Source organism: Musa acuminata, chromosome BXJ3-4, assembly GCF_036884655.1.
Source record: "Musa acuminata AAA Group cultivar baxijiao chromosome BXJ3-4, Cavendish_Baxijiao_AAA, whole genome shotgun sequence".
Taxonomy (NCBI): domain Eukaryota; kingdom Viridiplantae; phylum Streptophyta; class Magnoliopsida; order Zingiberales; family Musaceae; genus Musa; species Musa acuminata.
In genome coordinates, this window is record NC_088352.1 from 34,458,644 (window position 1) to 34,477,640 (window position 18,997).

Genomic DNA, 18,997 nt, shown 5'->3' on the forward strand with positions numbered 1-18,997 from the left:
AAATGAACCATTAAGCTGTTTCCTACTAAGTTTAGCTGAAAATTGTATTCTAAATAAAAATTCTGAAAACTACAAAATATCAGATAAAAAAACCAAATAGAATACTAAAACCAAACATAATCCATATGCATGAAGAAGCTTTGATTTGTCAAATTAGGTGGTTTTAGTTTATTTTAGTTCCTTGAAATTTGTAGTAACATCAAGGCAAATATGACTACAAGCTGCTGATGAAGACATTTTCACAAACAAAATATTTGTTGCAGCCAGTGTATCTGGAACTTTAATTTAAATTGAAAAAAAAAAGACGAGGATGAGACTAACACCTTGACCATTGTCTCATGCAAAGCAGGCTTCTCAAGATATTCTCTAGCTTTAGCTGCCGCATATGGCTGCAAAATATCAGAATAGCAGATACATAATCAGAGGAATAAGGTCTATCAATTAAAAAACTCAACAATAGTGATAAATTGTGTAAAACCTGTAAATCCTCATTGTTGGTGACAAACTGAACCACACGATACCATATATCATCACTAACAAAGTCCCCTGCTTTATCAATCAATTGAAGAATGACATCGACATACCTACAAGAAAATAAGGATAAGTAGAGATGCAGCCAATGTAGTGATTAATGTCCCAATTATTTAGGGATTATGAAGAATTGATACTACTACTTTTTTAAATTCTGTGTTTCTCTTAGGACATTTACTAAGATGAAGATATAGGGAGAATAAACAATGAGCTTAGAAATTTGCTTTGTCCCAGACATAAGAGGATTGACAAAACCACAAACAAGATGATTTTTATGTATTGCAGAAGATCCCTATCAACATAAACTGATTAGCAAATTTTTTTACCAAGACTAAAGGCTGCTCCTCATAGTGCAAAATTCCTTGCCGTAGTGTCTTACTACCCTGTTGACTAGATGTGATACCAACCAGTAATGGGCATACCATAGAAATGCAATCCTAGATCAAATTATTTTCTAGGATAGTAAGATCATCACCATGTTATAAATATTTTTCCAATCCAACGATGGATACTGTATCTACACAGATTGAAAATTCAAAGTCAAGCAAACCAGTGTTGTGCCTGAAGTGGAATTTTAAAGCTCGGTAAAGCATGGAGGCAGCACTAGATTTTATAATGAAACATCTTAACATAAACAATGTTATGATTTATGAGACTTGTTACCGTTCCAAGTTGAGAAAAATGATATTAGTAAACATATACTTGTAGCAAAAAGTTTAATCTCAATTTTTTTAGAGGTTTATATTGAGTTGCATCATTTATAATAGAGACTAGATGTAGTCCCTAAGTTTCACACACATATAACCACAACTAGCATGCCAACGGGAACACAAATAACATGCAGGTATTGTCATTTTTTAAAGATATGATTTGTGATATCTATGCTTTATAAACATGATATATGATATGCTCATGTTATCAACTTTTAATGATGAAGTACATGCTTTAAGAAAATTTATTATACGTAACATTCTTTGAAATGTTGTCCGAAGTATATATAAGCAATCATGTCTATTTTTCCTTTAAGAATGTTCGCAACACAAAGGTACAAGACAAGATACGCATGCGTGCTAGCAAATTTGAGATGCATATAATGGGCTTAATGGGCTGAGCCCAACCCATCAACGCAGCTCACTAAGCAAGCAGCTCTATCCCACCTCCTCACTCTTTTGTCTTATTCTCCTCCCTAAACCAGATAAGGGCACAACTCTTTGAAATGATGAAGTACATGCTTTAAGAAAATTTATTATACGTAACATTCTTTGAAATGTTGTCCGAAGTATATATAAGCAATCATGTCTATTTTTCCTTTAAGAATGTTCGCAACACAAAGGTACAAGACAAGATACGCATGTGTGCTAGCAAATTTGAGATGCATATAATGGGCTTAATGGGCTGAGCCCAACCCATCAACGCAGCTCACTAAGCAAGCAGCTCTATCCCACCTCCTCACTCTTTTGTCTTATTCTCCTCCCTAAACCAGATAAGGGCACAACTCCTTTGCCCAATTTTTCACCTATTCGACCTCAGTTTCTCAAACTACTCTTCATTCAAGCCGAAGGACCCTGATTTCAAGGAGGATCAAGGTAAGAAAACCCAACCCTTCCCTAGCTATACCTCTGGTTTTAGTTTGTATGTTGTTATTTTCAATTGATTTTGGATAACCTAGGGTACAAATAAAGATCTGGTTTTTTGATATGTTGTGTACAATTATACTAGGATTCTATGGCTTATTGAATGACTTCAATCAAAGTTTTGTGCTTAGAGTTATGGATTTGTCAATCTGAAGCATGCAGAATCCCCTATTTTCTGTGAAAAGGTTATGTTCGAGCTAAATTGACACCATTAGGGATATGATTAGATCTTGTTCTTTTGATATGCCTTAAAAGGATCCCTTAAGGTTTCGTAGGATTTAGAATTAAGTGAATACCATCTCTGTGACCCAAGATATAAGATTTAGAAGTTCAGGCAGTCTCAAACCCATTTCAACATAACAAAATAGATGGTAGTTGAATTTGGAGAGTATTTTAGCCTCATAATAGATTGTGTCACGAACTTAACTAGGTTGCACCTAGTTGCAACCTCACCCAAGTCTCAAAGGACCTGTAAAAAAGCAAATTGCTTAATTCAGAAAACGAACGATGGATAAGTCTCGACATCTCACAAAGAGAATAGTTTTACAAGCAATTCAGCAAACACTTGATGTGCAAGAGAGGAAGAAGAAAATAAGAATTTCAAAAGGCAAACAAATAGTCACAAGTCCACAAACAATTGTTCACCGAGTGTCGGGCATGTTGGCGGGTCTTTGTAGGCTTTCCGTGCGAACGCCCAACACTACCCCAGACCCCCATTCAGCCCTATGCCACCCGAGTGGTTCTAGGGTGCTAAGATGGCTGACGTTTCGTACCGCACTATAGCCTGTAGAAAATAGGCCATGGCACACTAAAATTGAACCATTTTGGGCCAATTTTGCCAATTCTAGTGAGCGATCGCTCTACAACTCTACAAATTGTTCCTACTCACAGTTTTCAAACAAAAACACACAAAAACAAGGCAAAACACATTGCTAAACATATGTACAAACAAACAAAAACGACATATGGTTCGTTGACGAAGGGTTGTAGGTTCACGACAACTGTCCGTGACAACAGTGATTTAAAAAGGTGCTCGGGCAAGGCGAGGCCCGAGCGCCTTGCTTCATTTCCAAGCGATGTGCTTCAAAGAGGCGCCGCCTGGGCGCTCACCCGAGCCCAGGCACTTCAGGCGAGCGCCTGGGTTAAACCAGGTGACCGAACCAGCGTTTGAGGTCTGGTTCGATCTCCGGTGCTTTAGTTGGTTCAATCGAACCAACTAAAGCACCGATATCAGCGTGAGTTCCCCGACCCTAACCCTGCTCGTCGTTCACGCTACTATCGCCGCTACTCGCTGCTGTTGCTGCTGTCGCCGCTCTCGCTACCGCTGTCGCTCCCACTGTCGCCGCTCCCGCTGTCGCTGCTACCGTTGCCACTATCTCCGCTCACCGCTTCCGCTCCCGCTGTCGCTGCTCACTGCTACCGTTGCCACTGTCTCCGCTCGTCGCTCCCGCTCCCGCTGCCGGTGCCACTGTCGCCGCTTGCCGCTCCCGCTGTCGATGCTGCTGCCACTATCGTCGCTCGTAACTGCCACTCCCACTCTTCTCAGTCAACACCCTCGGTCTTCCAACTTTTTCCCTTACACTCTTCTCCTCTTTCGATAGTATACTGTTAACTGTATACTAGTAATAGTATTTGTATTTATTAGATTAATTTAATAGTATATTTTTATTTAAAAAATTAAATAATTATATTTATTAATTATATTATATATTTTTATATTTTAGTGCCTCACTTCGCTCGGGCGAGCGCCTGGGTGAGCGCCTAGCGCCTCGGGCGTTTTGAACCTTGGCACTTATTGGCGCCTAGCGTTTTTTAAATCACTGCGTGACAGTCTGATGTCGAAGTGCACATATATGTTTGACGTGCAAAGTGAGAGTGCACGTACAATCTATAACGTGTGGTGGGAGAGTGCACGTATCTATTATGATGTGTAGTGTGGGAGTGCACGTGTATGTTATACTATGTGATGTGAAAGTTTATGGGTGTGTTATGCTTCTTATCATGCACATATATGTTCTAAGTTACTTCGACTCAGAATTTTACCTCTTTATTTTGCGTCTGTTATATTACAGTGTTATACTTGCTAAAGAAGTCAAAAGATAATGTGTTCACCATTAAATGTTTAATGCATATGATTTCAAAATGTTGCCTACTTGATACGATGCATGCTCACCTATACAAAGCTACAAAGGCTTATACTTACTAAGTTATCACTCACCGTATGCCCTATTTTGGAGATAAAGGCACTAGTACCCCACCCAAGTGATAGGTAAGGAGATGAGCAGATGCGAGCCCATGCCAACGCAGATATGGATAATAACCTGTGAGCATTTTTGTGTGTATAAATTTTGAACAGGACATACATGTGTTTTCTTTCAATTATGTGTTTATAACTGTGTACAGCTATCAAACGCTACTGTGTACAAGGGAAACCTATAATTTTGTTCAAATTAGCATGTTGTAAAATTGTCCACTTCTCCACTGCGTTATGTTGATAGCATTAGTAAGCTGAAAAATATCATCATATTTATAATCATGTATGTAGGGTATATGTGGAACTAGGAGTAGGGTGTTACACGAGATCCTACATAAGATAAGATAAAACATTAAATAGTTATGTTTGTAAGATAGATGTTGTATAAATGTTTAGATCAGGAATGTTTTACTCTAGGGAGTTAATGTCCTACATTTCATGACCAGTCTATCCAATAGTTTACATCCAATCACCAATGCTTGAACCAAAAACACATTTGGAAAAATGCCGCTATGAGTGGTGAAATATAAAATTCTAAAAACACTATGCAGAAGCTAGTAAGATTACCATGACAGATCTGGAGCGAATTTCTCTGCTAGAATTGCAGCCTTGAGTGCTAGTTCTTCACGCATAACAAAATCTGCGGTATTAAGATACTGAAGAGGGATGGTAAACAAATTATTAGGATCACATGATTGAGATTGGCCTTGTTACTTCAAGATATTTAGGATCTAAAATTAGAAAAAGTAAAGCATTATATCACAATATTCACTTGTACCTGCAATAATTCTTCAACTATATCCTTGGCATTTGTAACATCACACATGCCATAAAGTAGATCAAGAGCACGTCTTCTTATACTGGAATAGTTGCAGGCAAATGAGGGACTCATAAAGATTATCATTAGGCATAAACAAAAAAGGGGGAACATATTTATGTAGGAAAATACTATATCCAAAAGAAATCTACCCACTAAAACGCTAAGAAACAACAACAACAAACTGTAATGTCGCCACTACTAAAACACTAAGAAACAGATAAAGTGGAACACTGAATATGCTTGAATCTTAAGTACGTAGTAAAGACACCTATAAAAAAGAGTTATTTTCAACCAGAAACATGTATTTCAATAAAAGGTATACTTCCCAGGTGCAATTTAGTACATGTACTCTAAAATCTTATGATAAATATGTAGCTGGCTTTGCACCTATCAGAACTAGTACAGAATGAGTTTCTTATGCGAGTAAAATTGTCTTTAACCAAAATTGTGCAAAATACAACAAGAAGACAAATTACAATACTATAAATGAACTTTCCAACTACTAACCATGACTATTGACAACCATTTACAGATAATAACTTAACTACATAACCACTCCCCACTAACAGAACCAAACATCATTACTCAAACTCATATAAAATTAACAGCAAAAAAAAAACCCACAATTAAAGCTAGCAAGCTCATACAGATATAAACTCTAAAAGATTCAGCCAAATGTCATCAGTATCATGTCTCACACGTGATGATTTATGCCGTAAGCATATCATCACTCAAAGCTGAAAGATGCTTATGGAACATCAAAATCTCTATTGACAGTCCATATAAAAACTTCATTCATAAAGGAAAAACTACAAGCATAACAGTAGCTGGTTGATGAAAACCACAAAGGCCAGGTCATACATATTCACGACAATTTGAAAAGAAAGTTGACCATGGACAACCTGGACTCAAAAGGAAGAATGCAAGAATGTCTAAAATGGAATGAACTGACTAAATTTCTATAGAATTAGATTTGGACTCCAATAACTTCATGCATGTTTTAAATATACTTATAAATCAAACTATTTAGATCAATTTGGAACTTAAATAATGATTAAAGAGAACCAGAACTTGGGATAGTCCTTGTCAATTTTCTGTTTCCTAGTATCTTAACTGGAGCAGTAATTCTACACTGAGTATATCAGTAATCTAAAGATCCATTATCAGATCCTCTTTACTTCCAGGCCAAGGTTATGTACATTGACCCTCCTCAGACTTCGATGGAAGGAGCCTTGAGGACAGGGTCACCATTTAGTTGATTATCCTCCATTTTCTCCCTAACTAACCTGAAGATCTAATTGAGCAAGAAAGTCGCAGTTCTCCATAAGCAAAAATGAACTACAAGCTTTAACGCCCATCTGATGGTTCACAATGGAAAACTTTTTCAGACATCTTTTTTTATGTACACTCTCAAATCAAAAGTTACAGAATCACATCTTAGAATCATGTTATCCGGGAACTTCAAGCTCTCATAACCAAGTACAATAGCATGATTGCTTTCCGAAACTGATAATCAAGATAACCAACTCAAGCATATAAATATGACAGGACAGATTAATAGACAATCTCTAGTCTTAGGTTCTTATTAGACCTGATCATTAAGTAGTCTAGCTAGCATGAATCTAAATATCAGTTTGTCCACACATATGCCAAACACTACAAGTTTTTAAAAAATTTTGTTGTCAGTGATACACAGATGTAGATCATGTAGCATAGACATAACATATCGGTCTGCTGGTCGGCCAGTACTCAATACGGACTGTGATTGAATTCTAAAGGAAAACATTTGACAACATCAAATTTAACAAGAGTGATCATAGACTAGAGCAAACTCTTTTATCAAAAGAAATCACCACAAAGTTACCTGATATCAGGATCTTTCAATGAAGTAATTATTTGTGCTTGATGCCGCTTGATAATATCCTGCACATCTGAGACCAACAACATCCTCGTCATGTTCTCCTGTGCCAATAAATTAGACATTCTCCATGAGAATGTAATCAAGTTTTATCAAATAGCCAACAATCCATAAAGTTACACATGCATATAACAAGGGTGGGCTAGTGCTGTTGGCTCCCACCACTTAAGCTCTGTAATGGTCAACAGTCTACGAGTAGGAAGTTCCATCATACATTTCCATTTATATAAAAGCAACCAACAACACAATCAATCTTTATAATACTAATGCACCAAATACTTACAAGACCAAGATAGCGAATGTTTGGTTCACGAACAGCAATAAACTTTCCAAGCAAAGCCACACACTGAGACATCATCTCCTTTTCAGCATCAAGATGCATAACCTATAACATGGATCAAGAGGGTACTCATGTAACCACCAAGATATCACATCATATATATGCATAGTGTTGTGCTTGCAAAGCAAGTAACAGTAAACACATACATGGGCCGATGCCCAAATATCCTTGCACTTATGTAAATTTGGTCAAGTGAAACAAAGTTCTAAATAAACAAACATTTATGTAAATGAGCAAAAAGCTTCAAAAATATACCTTTAAATAATAAACTGAAGTTTATATAAGTGTAGTAAGCCTGTTTAACTACTCAAAAATGGAAAGCAAGAAATAAAGGATCAAACTTAAGTGAATGACACTGATGAGACAATATAAATGTCTGGAAATGCTAGTTATACAAAAAGTCTTACTACATTCACAAAGGTCACTACATGATTAATATGTCATAATATTTGTGAGTGAAAGGACTACAATGGGCATAATTCTGTGCAGCAGTTTAGAGACAAAACGTTTTAGTTTGACAGTTTATTAGGTCAAGTTGACTTTTCATAAGTAACTCTTTTCACAATGGTCACAATTGATTTCCCAGAAGGGACAAATGCAGAACTTATCCACAGAAACAAGAACATGCATACTTCATTTTTTTATGAACATACATAGAATAACATAAATAGATCTTATTCTTTCATTTTTTCCATCACTTGACAAATCAAACCCACATTAGGGGAGAGACAATTGTCACAAAGAGCAAAGCTCTATGTGCATAATGTGCCAAAGTCAGAATTTGAACCATTGACATGATGAACAGGACTTCAGATGCAAAACCTACTAGGCATCTTGTCAGGGCATGCATAGAGAACTTGGACATTCATTTATTACCAACGTCAATCATCCAATGCATAACATTTGCATTAAATTTCAAGAAAAAAACTCACAAGAGCTAAGGCTTCAAAAAGAACGGCATGTGCTGCATTGTTCTTGTTTACATTTTTCACCACATCAGTGCCCATTAAAATACGTTGTAGAACCTGCATAAAGCAAATTAATTGATCAGATAATAAAAGTAAATGAGTATGTTGCATCATGCCCTATGCTTCAAACAGTCATACTTCAAACAAAGCTCTTCTAGTATTTGGATCTTCAATAGTTGGAAAATACTGAAGAGCCCTCATTGTCTTAACCTGCATCACATGAAGATGGGCCATTAGAATAGTGACACGTTTCTTCTTTAAATGGCTTTTTTATAATCAAATGACCATAAATAAATAGCTTAATGAAGCTTCATTACTTAGTTAATTAGAATTTAGAAGTTAAAAACTTTGACATAATCTACATCATGATTCTCCTCTCGCTGATGCAAAATATCAACCCATTCTCTAATTAATAATTAATTTTGTACTATTTGACAAGCAAAATAGAGAGCCTGAGTTATGTGTGTATGACAAAACAAAACCCTTAGATCGTCTTCTTAAAACACAATGCTCTTCATTTTTCCTTCCAGCACTCCAGCAAGCATTCTAATTCTGAACTGGACAATTTGCTTTGCTACTTTCTAAATAATGGGCAACCTAGTGCATGAAGCCCCTGCAAATGCAGGATCTAGGGAGGGTCAGCAGTTTTACTCTTGCATATAGATGATTTACTACTCTCTAGTTACTGAAAAACACAACATATTAACATAAAAGGGCATGTAAAATGTATTAAAACATAGGCATTATGACAAAGGAATGTTTAGGAGACAACTAGCCAAAAACAGAAACCGAGTCTTACAAGTTCACAAGACAAGTACATTTGGCATACTTTAAAGTCTTTGTATTATTGATCATTCGGAACTTTCATTCAAAGAATTTGCAAAGACACCAAATGAATAGTAGCAAGCTTTTACCAGTACTACGAAATATTACAACTCAGTACGAAATATTACTGTACCGAGCATAGGTCGATACACCGGTACAATACGGTATTTAGAACATTGAGTAGGATAATCAAACATATTAGAAAGATAATCATGGGCACCTTTGCAACCATATAATATGCCAAAACTCATCATGCCTTTGATTGTTCAAGAGTCAATCCATGTGACATGAAAGCACTGATTAATTATAGAAAAAAATAAAAATATGGCTGAAAAAATGAACTTAACAAGTACCGAAGTTACAAAACACTATCATATTAGAAAATGGGCAAAGGAAAAGACCACAATTATACTATAAACTATAAAGATCCATGATGAAATTAGAAAAGTTTAGAAAAGCATGGAAAAAGATCCATGATAGAATTAGAAAGCTGGTATAAGAAAAGAAAACAGCATGAATAAGAAAACAAAAAAGAACATGATCAAGCTTAACCTGAAGCCATGGAGATGGAATTCCATAGTAGGTATATTCTTGTGGAACATCTTGGTTTCTAGCCAACCTTTCCAGTATTTTAACACACTTTGGAAGACAATTCCAATAAGCTTCAATGTTACTTGAGACTAAAGCAACAAAAAGGCTCATGACAGATGTCAATACTCCCAGGTCACGTTCATCCAGAAGCTGTGACATTCGATCAGACCTAAAAATGAAAGCAAACAAAAGAAAACTAATCAAGACTAAATTCAAATATATGCATGTATGTGTATACGTAATATGGGTGTCAATCAATAAACCATATGAATGAAATTATTAATACATGAACAATGGCCAGAATATGCTTACCAGCCATCAACATTAACGACATCAGGGTTCTTCCTATAAAGACGCAGAAGACACAGCGCAGCTTTTTTCCTGACTAGAGGTCTGCAGCTACTTGAAATCTAATGGAGATTACAGCATCAGCATCAATAATACTTCCATAGATAAAGTAGGAACTGAGAAATTCCATAATCTTACCAGCAGCTTTTGGACATCGGGTGCCAGTGATTCAGAAAACTCTTTCCCACCAATGTTTCCTACCTACAATGAACAATATACATAAAGTAGAAATGTAACCATTTTGTTCCAAAAAGCCAACACCTACACACCACTATTGAGCTTAGACTCACTGAAGGTAGAATATTGATGAAATAGCATTAACCTACCCTGTCCCCAGGTTACATCAGCAACCTAATAAATATTAAGTACCAGAGTTTAGCTGGCTGATAAGATTAACCACAAGAAAGCTGGTCCGCACTGTGTGATTTATAGCTCGTGTATGATTTTGCATTTCTAGTAGGCAACACTATAGGAATGGCAAGCATATCCCCAGATTGTGTCAAAGGCATGCATAATTCCTAGATATTATTAGCATTAACCCATACCCAAAGGATGACGTACGTACATGTAGATATATCTAGGGAAACTAGAAAGTTATTATACTCTTCTAGCAACAGCTACTGTGATCTTTTGATGATGCCATACAATACATGAACATGTTCCTGTATATGTTCTTTGGGTAGATAGGAGTCCAATCATCTACAATTCACATATAATATTCCTGTGGATACAGCTCATTATGAGAATGGAACTATTTCTCTCGAGTCATTACTCACTATACATGCTATCTTATTAATCTAGTTTCCCTATGACATCACCAAAATGTTTCTGGTTGGCCAATCAATTGGTCATTTGATGACAATCAAAATGGAATCTGGATGATTGTTTAGACATCTGGACAATGTAGATCATGAAAGACACATGGGTCATTTTCTAGATGTTATGGCATGCCTCTGTCTCCTAGTTTTAACTATTCCATCTCCCTTATGAATGGTGAATGCACAAAATAGAACTTAAAATTCTCATTAAACAAAAATATAGAAGTTCAAGCAACAAGCTTGCATTCTTTGTCAAAAGGGTCTGACAACGTGTCAATTAACATTATGAATAAACCACCCACCTCTCACAAAAATAAAATCATATATATATATATATATATATATATATATATATATATATATATATATATATATATATATATATATATATCTTTCCTCCCTTTCCCGCTAATAACTGTCCAAAAAATCCTTAGCAAGCATCTAACCTTGTCAGCATATTAGTATATCATGAGTATAATTCTAACTTCATGTTTTAATAACAATCAACCTGTAATTTTAAACTTGTCTCTTAATTAACCTTATTTAAAGTCAATATCTTATAAAGCATGCAGCCACAGGGTTTGCCTTCCATCACTCAATTTGTGTATGGGGATGATCAAAATAAGCACGACACGAGGACAAAATAATGCACAATCTAGTCTTGTCTGTGAATATGCCCCATTTTTATCCCACGTCCTGCAATTTGACAATTAAACTGTAATATCATTCACTGGTCTAAAATGTCAGAGCGATGGTAAGAAAAGTGGAAGTAGGTTACAAGTATTCATTACATATAAACAGTAGAAACAAATATCCAAACATGAAAGATGTATAGAAGAATCCAATTTAACATAAACAAATATTCATGACACATCAACTACAGAATAAATGAATGTCTTGTCGAGGATGCTAACTTCTTACCATTGTCAGTGCCAAACATTGGAAAGTTTCATTTCGACCAACTATATCATTTCGTACTGTATTTATAACCATTCTTAGGAAGTCATGGTTCTCATTGAGTAAGCAAGATGTCACTATATATCCAACCTGCAGCAATACTTTCCATGTATAAGAAAAATCCACAGGCAAATTTTAGTAATATAATGCCAAAGAAAAAACATGGGTCACAGACTAGCAATAAAACTGATTCTCTGAAATCCAAGAGATTCATAAAAATTATTTTTATGGATCAAGCGGACAACTGATTATAAAGCCATATTATTTGACAATATAACTAGCTCAGCCATAAATGATAAATCAATCATTTTACAAGAAACAGAAAGATGACCACCCATACTAAAGAAATATTTAGTTTAATATTCCATAATGTTCTTTATTTTGCCATCAATATTCCGTATTGTTATATACAATCCAAGAACTAAAAAATATCAAGTAATTAGAAGACAACTGAATGCATGCAAAACTCAAATCCATTTATCAGATAAATATCAAGCTCTCTTCCCATTCCCACCTTAACTAATGTTAAAACCCTTGTAGATTTTTGGTCATTGTCAGATTGCTCCAAATCTATGTGATGACAGTTCGAGTTATGGAAAATTTCCATAACTCGAACTGTAATCACATAGTTATATAAAGAGGTTATTTCCATTGGAAATAACCTCTTTATATACAAGAATCTAGGTTGTGTACATTAACCCTTTATAAACCCCATATTGGCAGAAAGATACCTTCTCAAAACCTTGCATTAGCGGAAAGGCATTCTGCATTTGATCGCCTTGTTTTATATAGTGTTTTAGCCAATTTTTTATGTATGCCTTATTTTCTGCGCTCATGATAGGTATTAGAATAGGACTTCGAACTTCAGTCACATGTTACATTTGAAAACCTGTAAATATTTTAAATTTGGACATGGAATGATATAAATTAGTAAAAGTTGGGTCCAAAACTTTATAAAATTGACTGTATCTAACAGGAAGAAAAACAACCCATAAGGTCTTAACTTTTTTAGGACTGTAACATGGATATCTTACTGCTACTACACTTAGCAAAGGGAAATACCACTAGTAAAAATAGGAACTACCAAATCTCTTACTATTTCTAATATAATTTCCTGTCTCTCTCTACCTCTCAACAGAATAACAATCGCGAATCACATCATTTAATTAGTATATATGCAGTGTCCTTTGGACATACATAGACCACCTTAAATGGTTTCCTGTTGGTTTATCCTTAACCAGAATAACCCCTTGATGCACAACCAATCTAATCAATCGTTTATTTAAATATATTTTATTAATTTAGGGGTTATTTTGCAAGTGTCAAATGTTGCCACATGACAACATACAGAATAATTCTAATCAAGTTTCCTACTTTACTCACGGAACAGAAAAAAAAATTCGAAGAAATCAAAATATGATTGTGATTGAAAATTACAAATTTTGATTGAAGATTTTGTGAAGATTGATCTCTACAATGATGGAACTTATCAATCTAGAATATTATCTTCTTAGGATGGAAGATCAAATCAAATATATATTTGATCTGATGTAATTGTAAATTTTATTTTTACATTTTCCTTTTCTTTTCTTGCATTTGGGCACCTATAAAAAGAAACTAGGCCATATTTGTTTTTTCGATGGCATAATTCCATCGACCATGTGCGAGACATGCGGAGGTGCGAAGCTTTCATCCTACGAGTTCGCACCTAGAACCAGAGTAAGTCCGATAGTTCTCTTTTTTTATTATCTTTCTATTATTATTATTCTCTTTCCCTCTTTTTAACCCTCTATCATTTGAAAAAACAATTTGTTGCTACTCGTCCTACATCAGATTTGGTATCAGAGCCTTTGGTTTAGCCAAGATGTTCTATCATCAAGGTCGATCCATATTTCATGAACTCGAAATAAGTTCCCACGCAACAACAAAAGCATTTGACGCAAGACCAATCTAGTCCATCGCTTATTAAAACATATTTAATTAGTTTAAGCATGTAACAGACAAACTTCTAAACAAGATGTTGGATGTAATGCTTATGTTTGTCCGTTGTCTTTTGGCATGTTCATGCCTTGTACAGCAGGTAGAGGGGCGGCCGAAGGCTAAATAGTCCCATGTTAGTTGGGTTGGTGGCCTCTTTAGGCTTGTAAATAAAGGTTGTGTCATGTGGACACGTGCGAGAGCTTTTCGGTCTGTAATGGACCATTTTACCCTTTGTTGTGCAACTATTCAGAGCTTGTAAAGTCTGTTTGTAATTTGCATTGTCTATGAAGTGTTTTTCGGACATGTTTGCTTGTGGATCCCGATTGAGGCATTCTCTTTAACCCGTTCTCTCTTTTGTTGGTCCTAAGGGACAATGGGAGGCTTCGGGGAGGCTGACCTTTGCGGACGGACGCGCGAGGGTGCCGCACGCCTTAGGCAAAACCAGCTAAGGTCGTGACATTATGGTATCAGAGCGGGACAAGCACTCATAGAAACACTTGACATGCAAATGTGGGGGACCTAACGGGGCTGCGTTGAGGGCAGTCAGTAACGCGCGACCGTTTAAGGAAAAACGGGCATGGAGATGTAGGGAAAAGAGTCGCTCAGAGGAGCGGGCATCTAACATTGGCATTCTGAGGAATGGCCAACCCTTCGCGCAAGAGGCACCACGAGAACAGGCAAGCTTGGAAGAATGCGGAGCGCACAAAGGTTGGGATGGCTGAGTTTGAGCTACAGCTCAACGTTGACAACTATACTTGATGGTGCTCTAGGCAAGCGAGGCGCTTGGCAAGAATGAGACCATCCAAGGTGGAATGAGTTGTTCAACGACCAAAAGAGTTATGCAAAGCTCACAGAGGTGAGGGGAATTGCTAACTCGAAGAATTTGGTACTCATGCATGGGCTTGTATGCGGACGATGGAATGTTCGTGGCCATCCCAAGGCGACCGAGACTCGGCGCCATGGAGCATTGAAACTTTCTCTTCGGCATGCAAAGGATACGTCCGGAGGAGGCTGAAGTGTGCAACGAGTTTAGCATGTTGCTAGGCCTTGAGGGGTGCGACGGTGGCTGTATTGACGTGGAGGCGCAATCTAGCAAGTGCGTTTGCAAGAGGCAGAACAATGCACAGTTTGTTCAGTAGATCGGAGTAGTCCAAGGGGATGGTGGTCTCCGAAACGAAGAGAGATGTTGCTCCAACGGGACAGTTATCTAGGAGGGATAAGTCTCGGCACTCCAGAGGGAGAATCATGTGAGACGAACTTCACATGTTGAGGTGGAGTACCTCACAAACAACAACTTCACGAAGCTCGATGGACTGAGCAAGCGGCGAGGAGTTGTCGCATGATCTCGCTCGAGAGAATGCATTAGTGGACGCATTGCGAGATCAAGTGGGGGAGCGACCTGAAGCAACTTAAATGAAGGCACACTTAGAGTCGATATGGAGATCGGACTCAAGGGAGGGCTGACCCGTGGAATGGAGGGCGCGAGGGCCACCATCGACTCAATGCAAAAACGAGGAGCGGAGCAACTTGGGTGTAACTTGGCGAAGTACCCAAGCCACATGAAGGGAGCTAGCATAGAAGTTGGAACATGGAGCAGAGGCACAGTGCTTTCCTTAGACAGAGGTCAAGGACATGAACTCTTGCAGAGGCAAGAGTAGGATCATGTTGTTCCATGGGTCCTTCTTTCTGACGGAGCGGACTCATCTTGCATGGTGCCAAAGACGAAGGGAGCTTCGCGGCACATGCACCTTAACTCGGAGAAGCATTTGATGGAGGAACTAAGGCGACTCAACTTGCGGAGGCGAAGTTGGGTTCAGAAGACCTTAGCACGGGGCAAGAGGACGCAGAGGCGGGTACTCTTGAAGAATATGCCACAGTGTTGCCATTCAAGTTGCCATGAAGGAAGCAGTGCGCAGCGGAGATTGTGCTGGTAGGGGCAGAGGCCCAGGATCCAGACAATGGTGCACAGATTACAGTGAAGTCGGTGGACTTCGAGAGCTACTAGGCGACGGACTGTCCTAGAGCGGTGCTTCATCTAGGTGTGACCCAGGAGTGGGTGGATGAAGGTCGATTGCCAGAGGAGCGAACAAAATCGAAGGTGGAAGGGACCCTGCGATGTATTGGCAGAGGCCACACATGGAGGGTTCACAATTCAAGTTTATTCCACAGGGATCAGAATGCAATGGAGATGTCACCAGGAGGCGACATGGTGCAGCGGATCGTGGTGGAACAGTTCGTGGCAATGCGACACACACGACATGTCCCGTGAGGGATGAGATCATATGGAGGTATGATCGGGAGCTACTGGGAGCTCCGCTTTGGTGAACAACACGACGGCAAGAAGGGCTATGGATTCAAGGAGTGAAGGCCATGGTACCGCAGAGGCGGGTCTTCCGGGCGTGCACCGAATTTTGCATCGGATGAAAACCTTGGTCATCAGCATATGGGGGCTGGGTTCCACCAAGGGAAAAGTTCGAATGCAAGTACCAGTGAGTTCCATGGGAGGGACTTGATCATGCAGAGGTATGATCGAAGCAGCTGGAGAGTTGGACTTCTCCAGAGCTCATATTCGCTTAAGGGAGCCCGACAAGTCAGAGGACAAGGTCGAGTAAGCGAACGTTGCTACCAAGGAAGCTAAGGAGAACAGAATCGGTGCAAACTCTACAACGTGATGGCAGAGGCCATGCATGGGAGTTGCAGTCTGTCTTTCCATCGACCAAACGGACTGCTTGGAGAACACAGAGGTGTTGAAGCAGGGGGTCGAAAGGGGCGAGGAAGCGACGACGAGTCCAGAGGGACTTAGCTACCCAAAATCAAGCATCAGTTAGAATGGAGGTGGACTCAGAGGAGTGCCACGGAGACATCTCTACTGATTGTGAAGAAAAGGGATACAGAGGCGAGGCGACGGATAGTAGGGCCATGGGCATGGCAGCGTCATGGTACCGCAGAGGCGGGACTTCCGTGCAAGTCATTGATCCCTTGCTCTCATGGAGGGAGAGCGCTTGGTCGTGAAAGGGGCCGAGGAGGTGGAGCATGCAGAGGCAATCTCCAAGTACTAAGACAAGGCTGAAGGGCAGAGGCCAAGAAACTTCGTAAGACCGGTGTCAACAAGTTTCTCATCAAGATAGCCGTAAGTGAAGGACTTCGGGTCATGCAAGAGTGCACGACCAAGGAATGAAGCAGGCAGTACGCGGTGCTGTACCTTTGCTACTCAGTGGAGTAGGCAGCAGGGTTGATGGAGAAGACGGTACAATCCCAGAGGCGACCTCATCTATCAGAGAATTACTCCAAGTTGGGGTGAAAACTTCCCGCATTCCAGAAGTTCGATGGCATTGAGAAGGTGAATCACAGTAGCTAACTCAACGCAAGGAGTGCAAACACTTCAAGTGCTTCAGAAGTGTGAGCAAAGAGCAGGCGAAGGCCAGTAACCAGCTCGATGCATGAAGTACAACCTCGAGGAGACGGGCGAAGTCAAGTAACTTTTGCCTTCTCAACTCTTAAGAGAATGGGCGAAACTGAGTACCCCAATTCTCTTATCTATCCAGCAGAGGAGCGCTGCACAAGTTCAAAGACCCTTCGAAGATAATGGAAGACAATAGTTGTCAAATCTTCACCAACGATGATTAGTGCTACTGAGAGTAGATTGTCCGCCTCATTTCCCAACGAAATGCCAATCGAAAGCGGAAGTGATGCGAACCTACTTGGATGTGACAACTAACTGAAAGAAGAGTCAATGAGCAGATTTTGTGGAGGAAGGACCCAAAACTTCAGAAGTTTGCGAGGCGATGCTCGTTAAAGCTCCAACAAGCATCCACCCAGTTCAAGCAGCATGTGGAAATTTTGAGAGACTGGCGCAGTAAGGATGGTCTTTTCCTTCATTTGGTGGATCCGCAGGAATCAACGAGGATCAATACAACTCAGCCAACCCCACACCAGAGTCAGAGTCATTGGCGAGTTGAAGCAGCATGGCGGATCAAAGGTTCGACTACTCCGAAACAGCAGCGGAGAGCAGCTGGGAGCCAGGAGGCGCATTGCAGCTGGAGCAGAAGATTGAAGACTCAGCAAAGGCGAAGAGTTGCAGTGTTCACAAAGGCTTCGACGAGGACGTCGAAGGGATAAGTGGGGGAGAATGTAACGGACAAACTTCTAAACAAGATGTTGGATGTAATGCTTATGTTTGTCCGTTGTCTTTTGGCATGTTCATGCCTTGTACAGCAGGTAGAGGGGCGGCCGAAGGCTAAATAGTCCCATGTTAGTTGGGTTGGTGGCCTCTTTAGGCTTGTAAATAAAGGTTGTGTCATGTGGACACGTGCGAGAGCTTTTCGGTCTGTAATGGACCATTTTACCCTTTGTTGTGCAATTATTCAGAGCTTGTAAAGTCTGTTTGTAATTTGCATTGTCTATGAAGTGTTTTTCGGACATGTTTGCTTGTGGATCCCGATTGAGGCGTTCTCTTTAACCCGTTCTCTCTTTTGTTGGTCCTAAGGGACAATGGGAGGCTTCGGGGAGGCTGACCTTTGCGGACGGACGCGCGAGGGTGCCGCACGCCTTAGGCAAAACCAGCTAAGGTCGTGATAATAGGTTGGCACATGATAACATCCAAAATAATTCTAATCTAGTTTCCTACTTTATGCAAGGAACAAAAAATTTGAAGAAAATGTGAAAAAAACGGAAGAAATCAAATTATGATTCTGATTGAAGATTACAAATTCTGATCGAAGGTTTTGTGAAGATCGATCTCTACGCAAATAGAAGCTTATTGTTCAAGAATATTATCTTATTTGGAAGGAAGGTCAAATCAAATATATATTTGATTTAATGCAATTATATATATATATATATATATATATATATATTTATATTAGCCTATAAAAAAGGGTTAAAACATTGTAATTGTCATAAATAAAAAATGGATCAATAAATTGATCTTTTGTCCCACCATGTGTGTGTGCACTGTGAGGCCACATTTGTTTTCCAATGGCATGATTTCATCATCCTCATGCAAGACATGAA

General features: G+C 38.9%; 1 protein-coding gene across 1 annotated transcript in view; it reads right to left on the reverse strand.

Annotated features, from left to right (window-relative positions):
- The window catches only part of LOC103986342 (AP-2 complex subunit alpha-1), a 32,181-nt gene that overhangs the window by 7,789 nt on the left and 5,395 nt on the right, over window positions 1-18,997 (reverse strand). The window contains exons 3-14 of the mRNA XM_009404364.3: window positions 11,969-12,094; window positions 10,368-10,430; window positions 10,194-10,291; window positions 9,843-10,050; window positions 8,604-8,675; window positions 8,430-8,522; window positions 7,441-7,542; window positions 7,104-7,201; window positions 5,198-5,279; window positions 4,987-5,075; window positions 479-584; window positions 324-389 (exon numbers count right to left, since the gene is read on the reverse strand). Coding sequence (XP_009402639.2) covers window positions 324-389; window positions 479-584; window positions 4,987-5,075; window positions 5,198-5,279; window positions 7,104-7,201; window positions 7,441-7,542; window positions 8,430-8,522; window positions 8,604-8,675; window positions 9,843-10,050; window positions 10,194-10,291; window positions 10,368-10,430; window positions 11,969-12,094 — 1,203 coding nt within the window. The remainder of the gene's footprint in view (window positions 1-323; window positions 390-478; window positions 585-4,986; window positions 5,076-5,197; window positions 5,280-7,103; window positions 7,202-7,440; window positions 7,543-8,429; window positions 8,523-8,603; window positions 8,676-9,842; window positions 10,051-10,193; window positions 10,292-10,367; window positions 10,431-11,968; window positions 12,095-18,997) is intronic.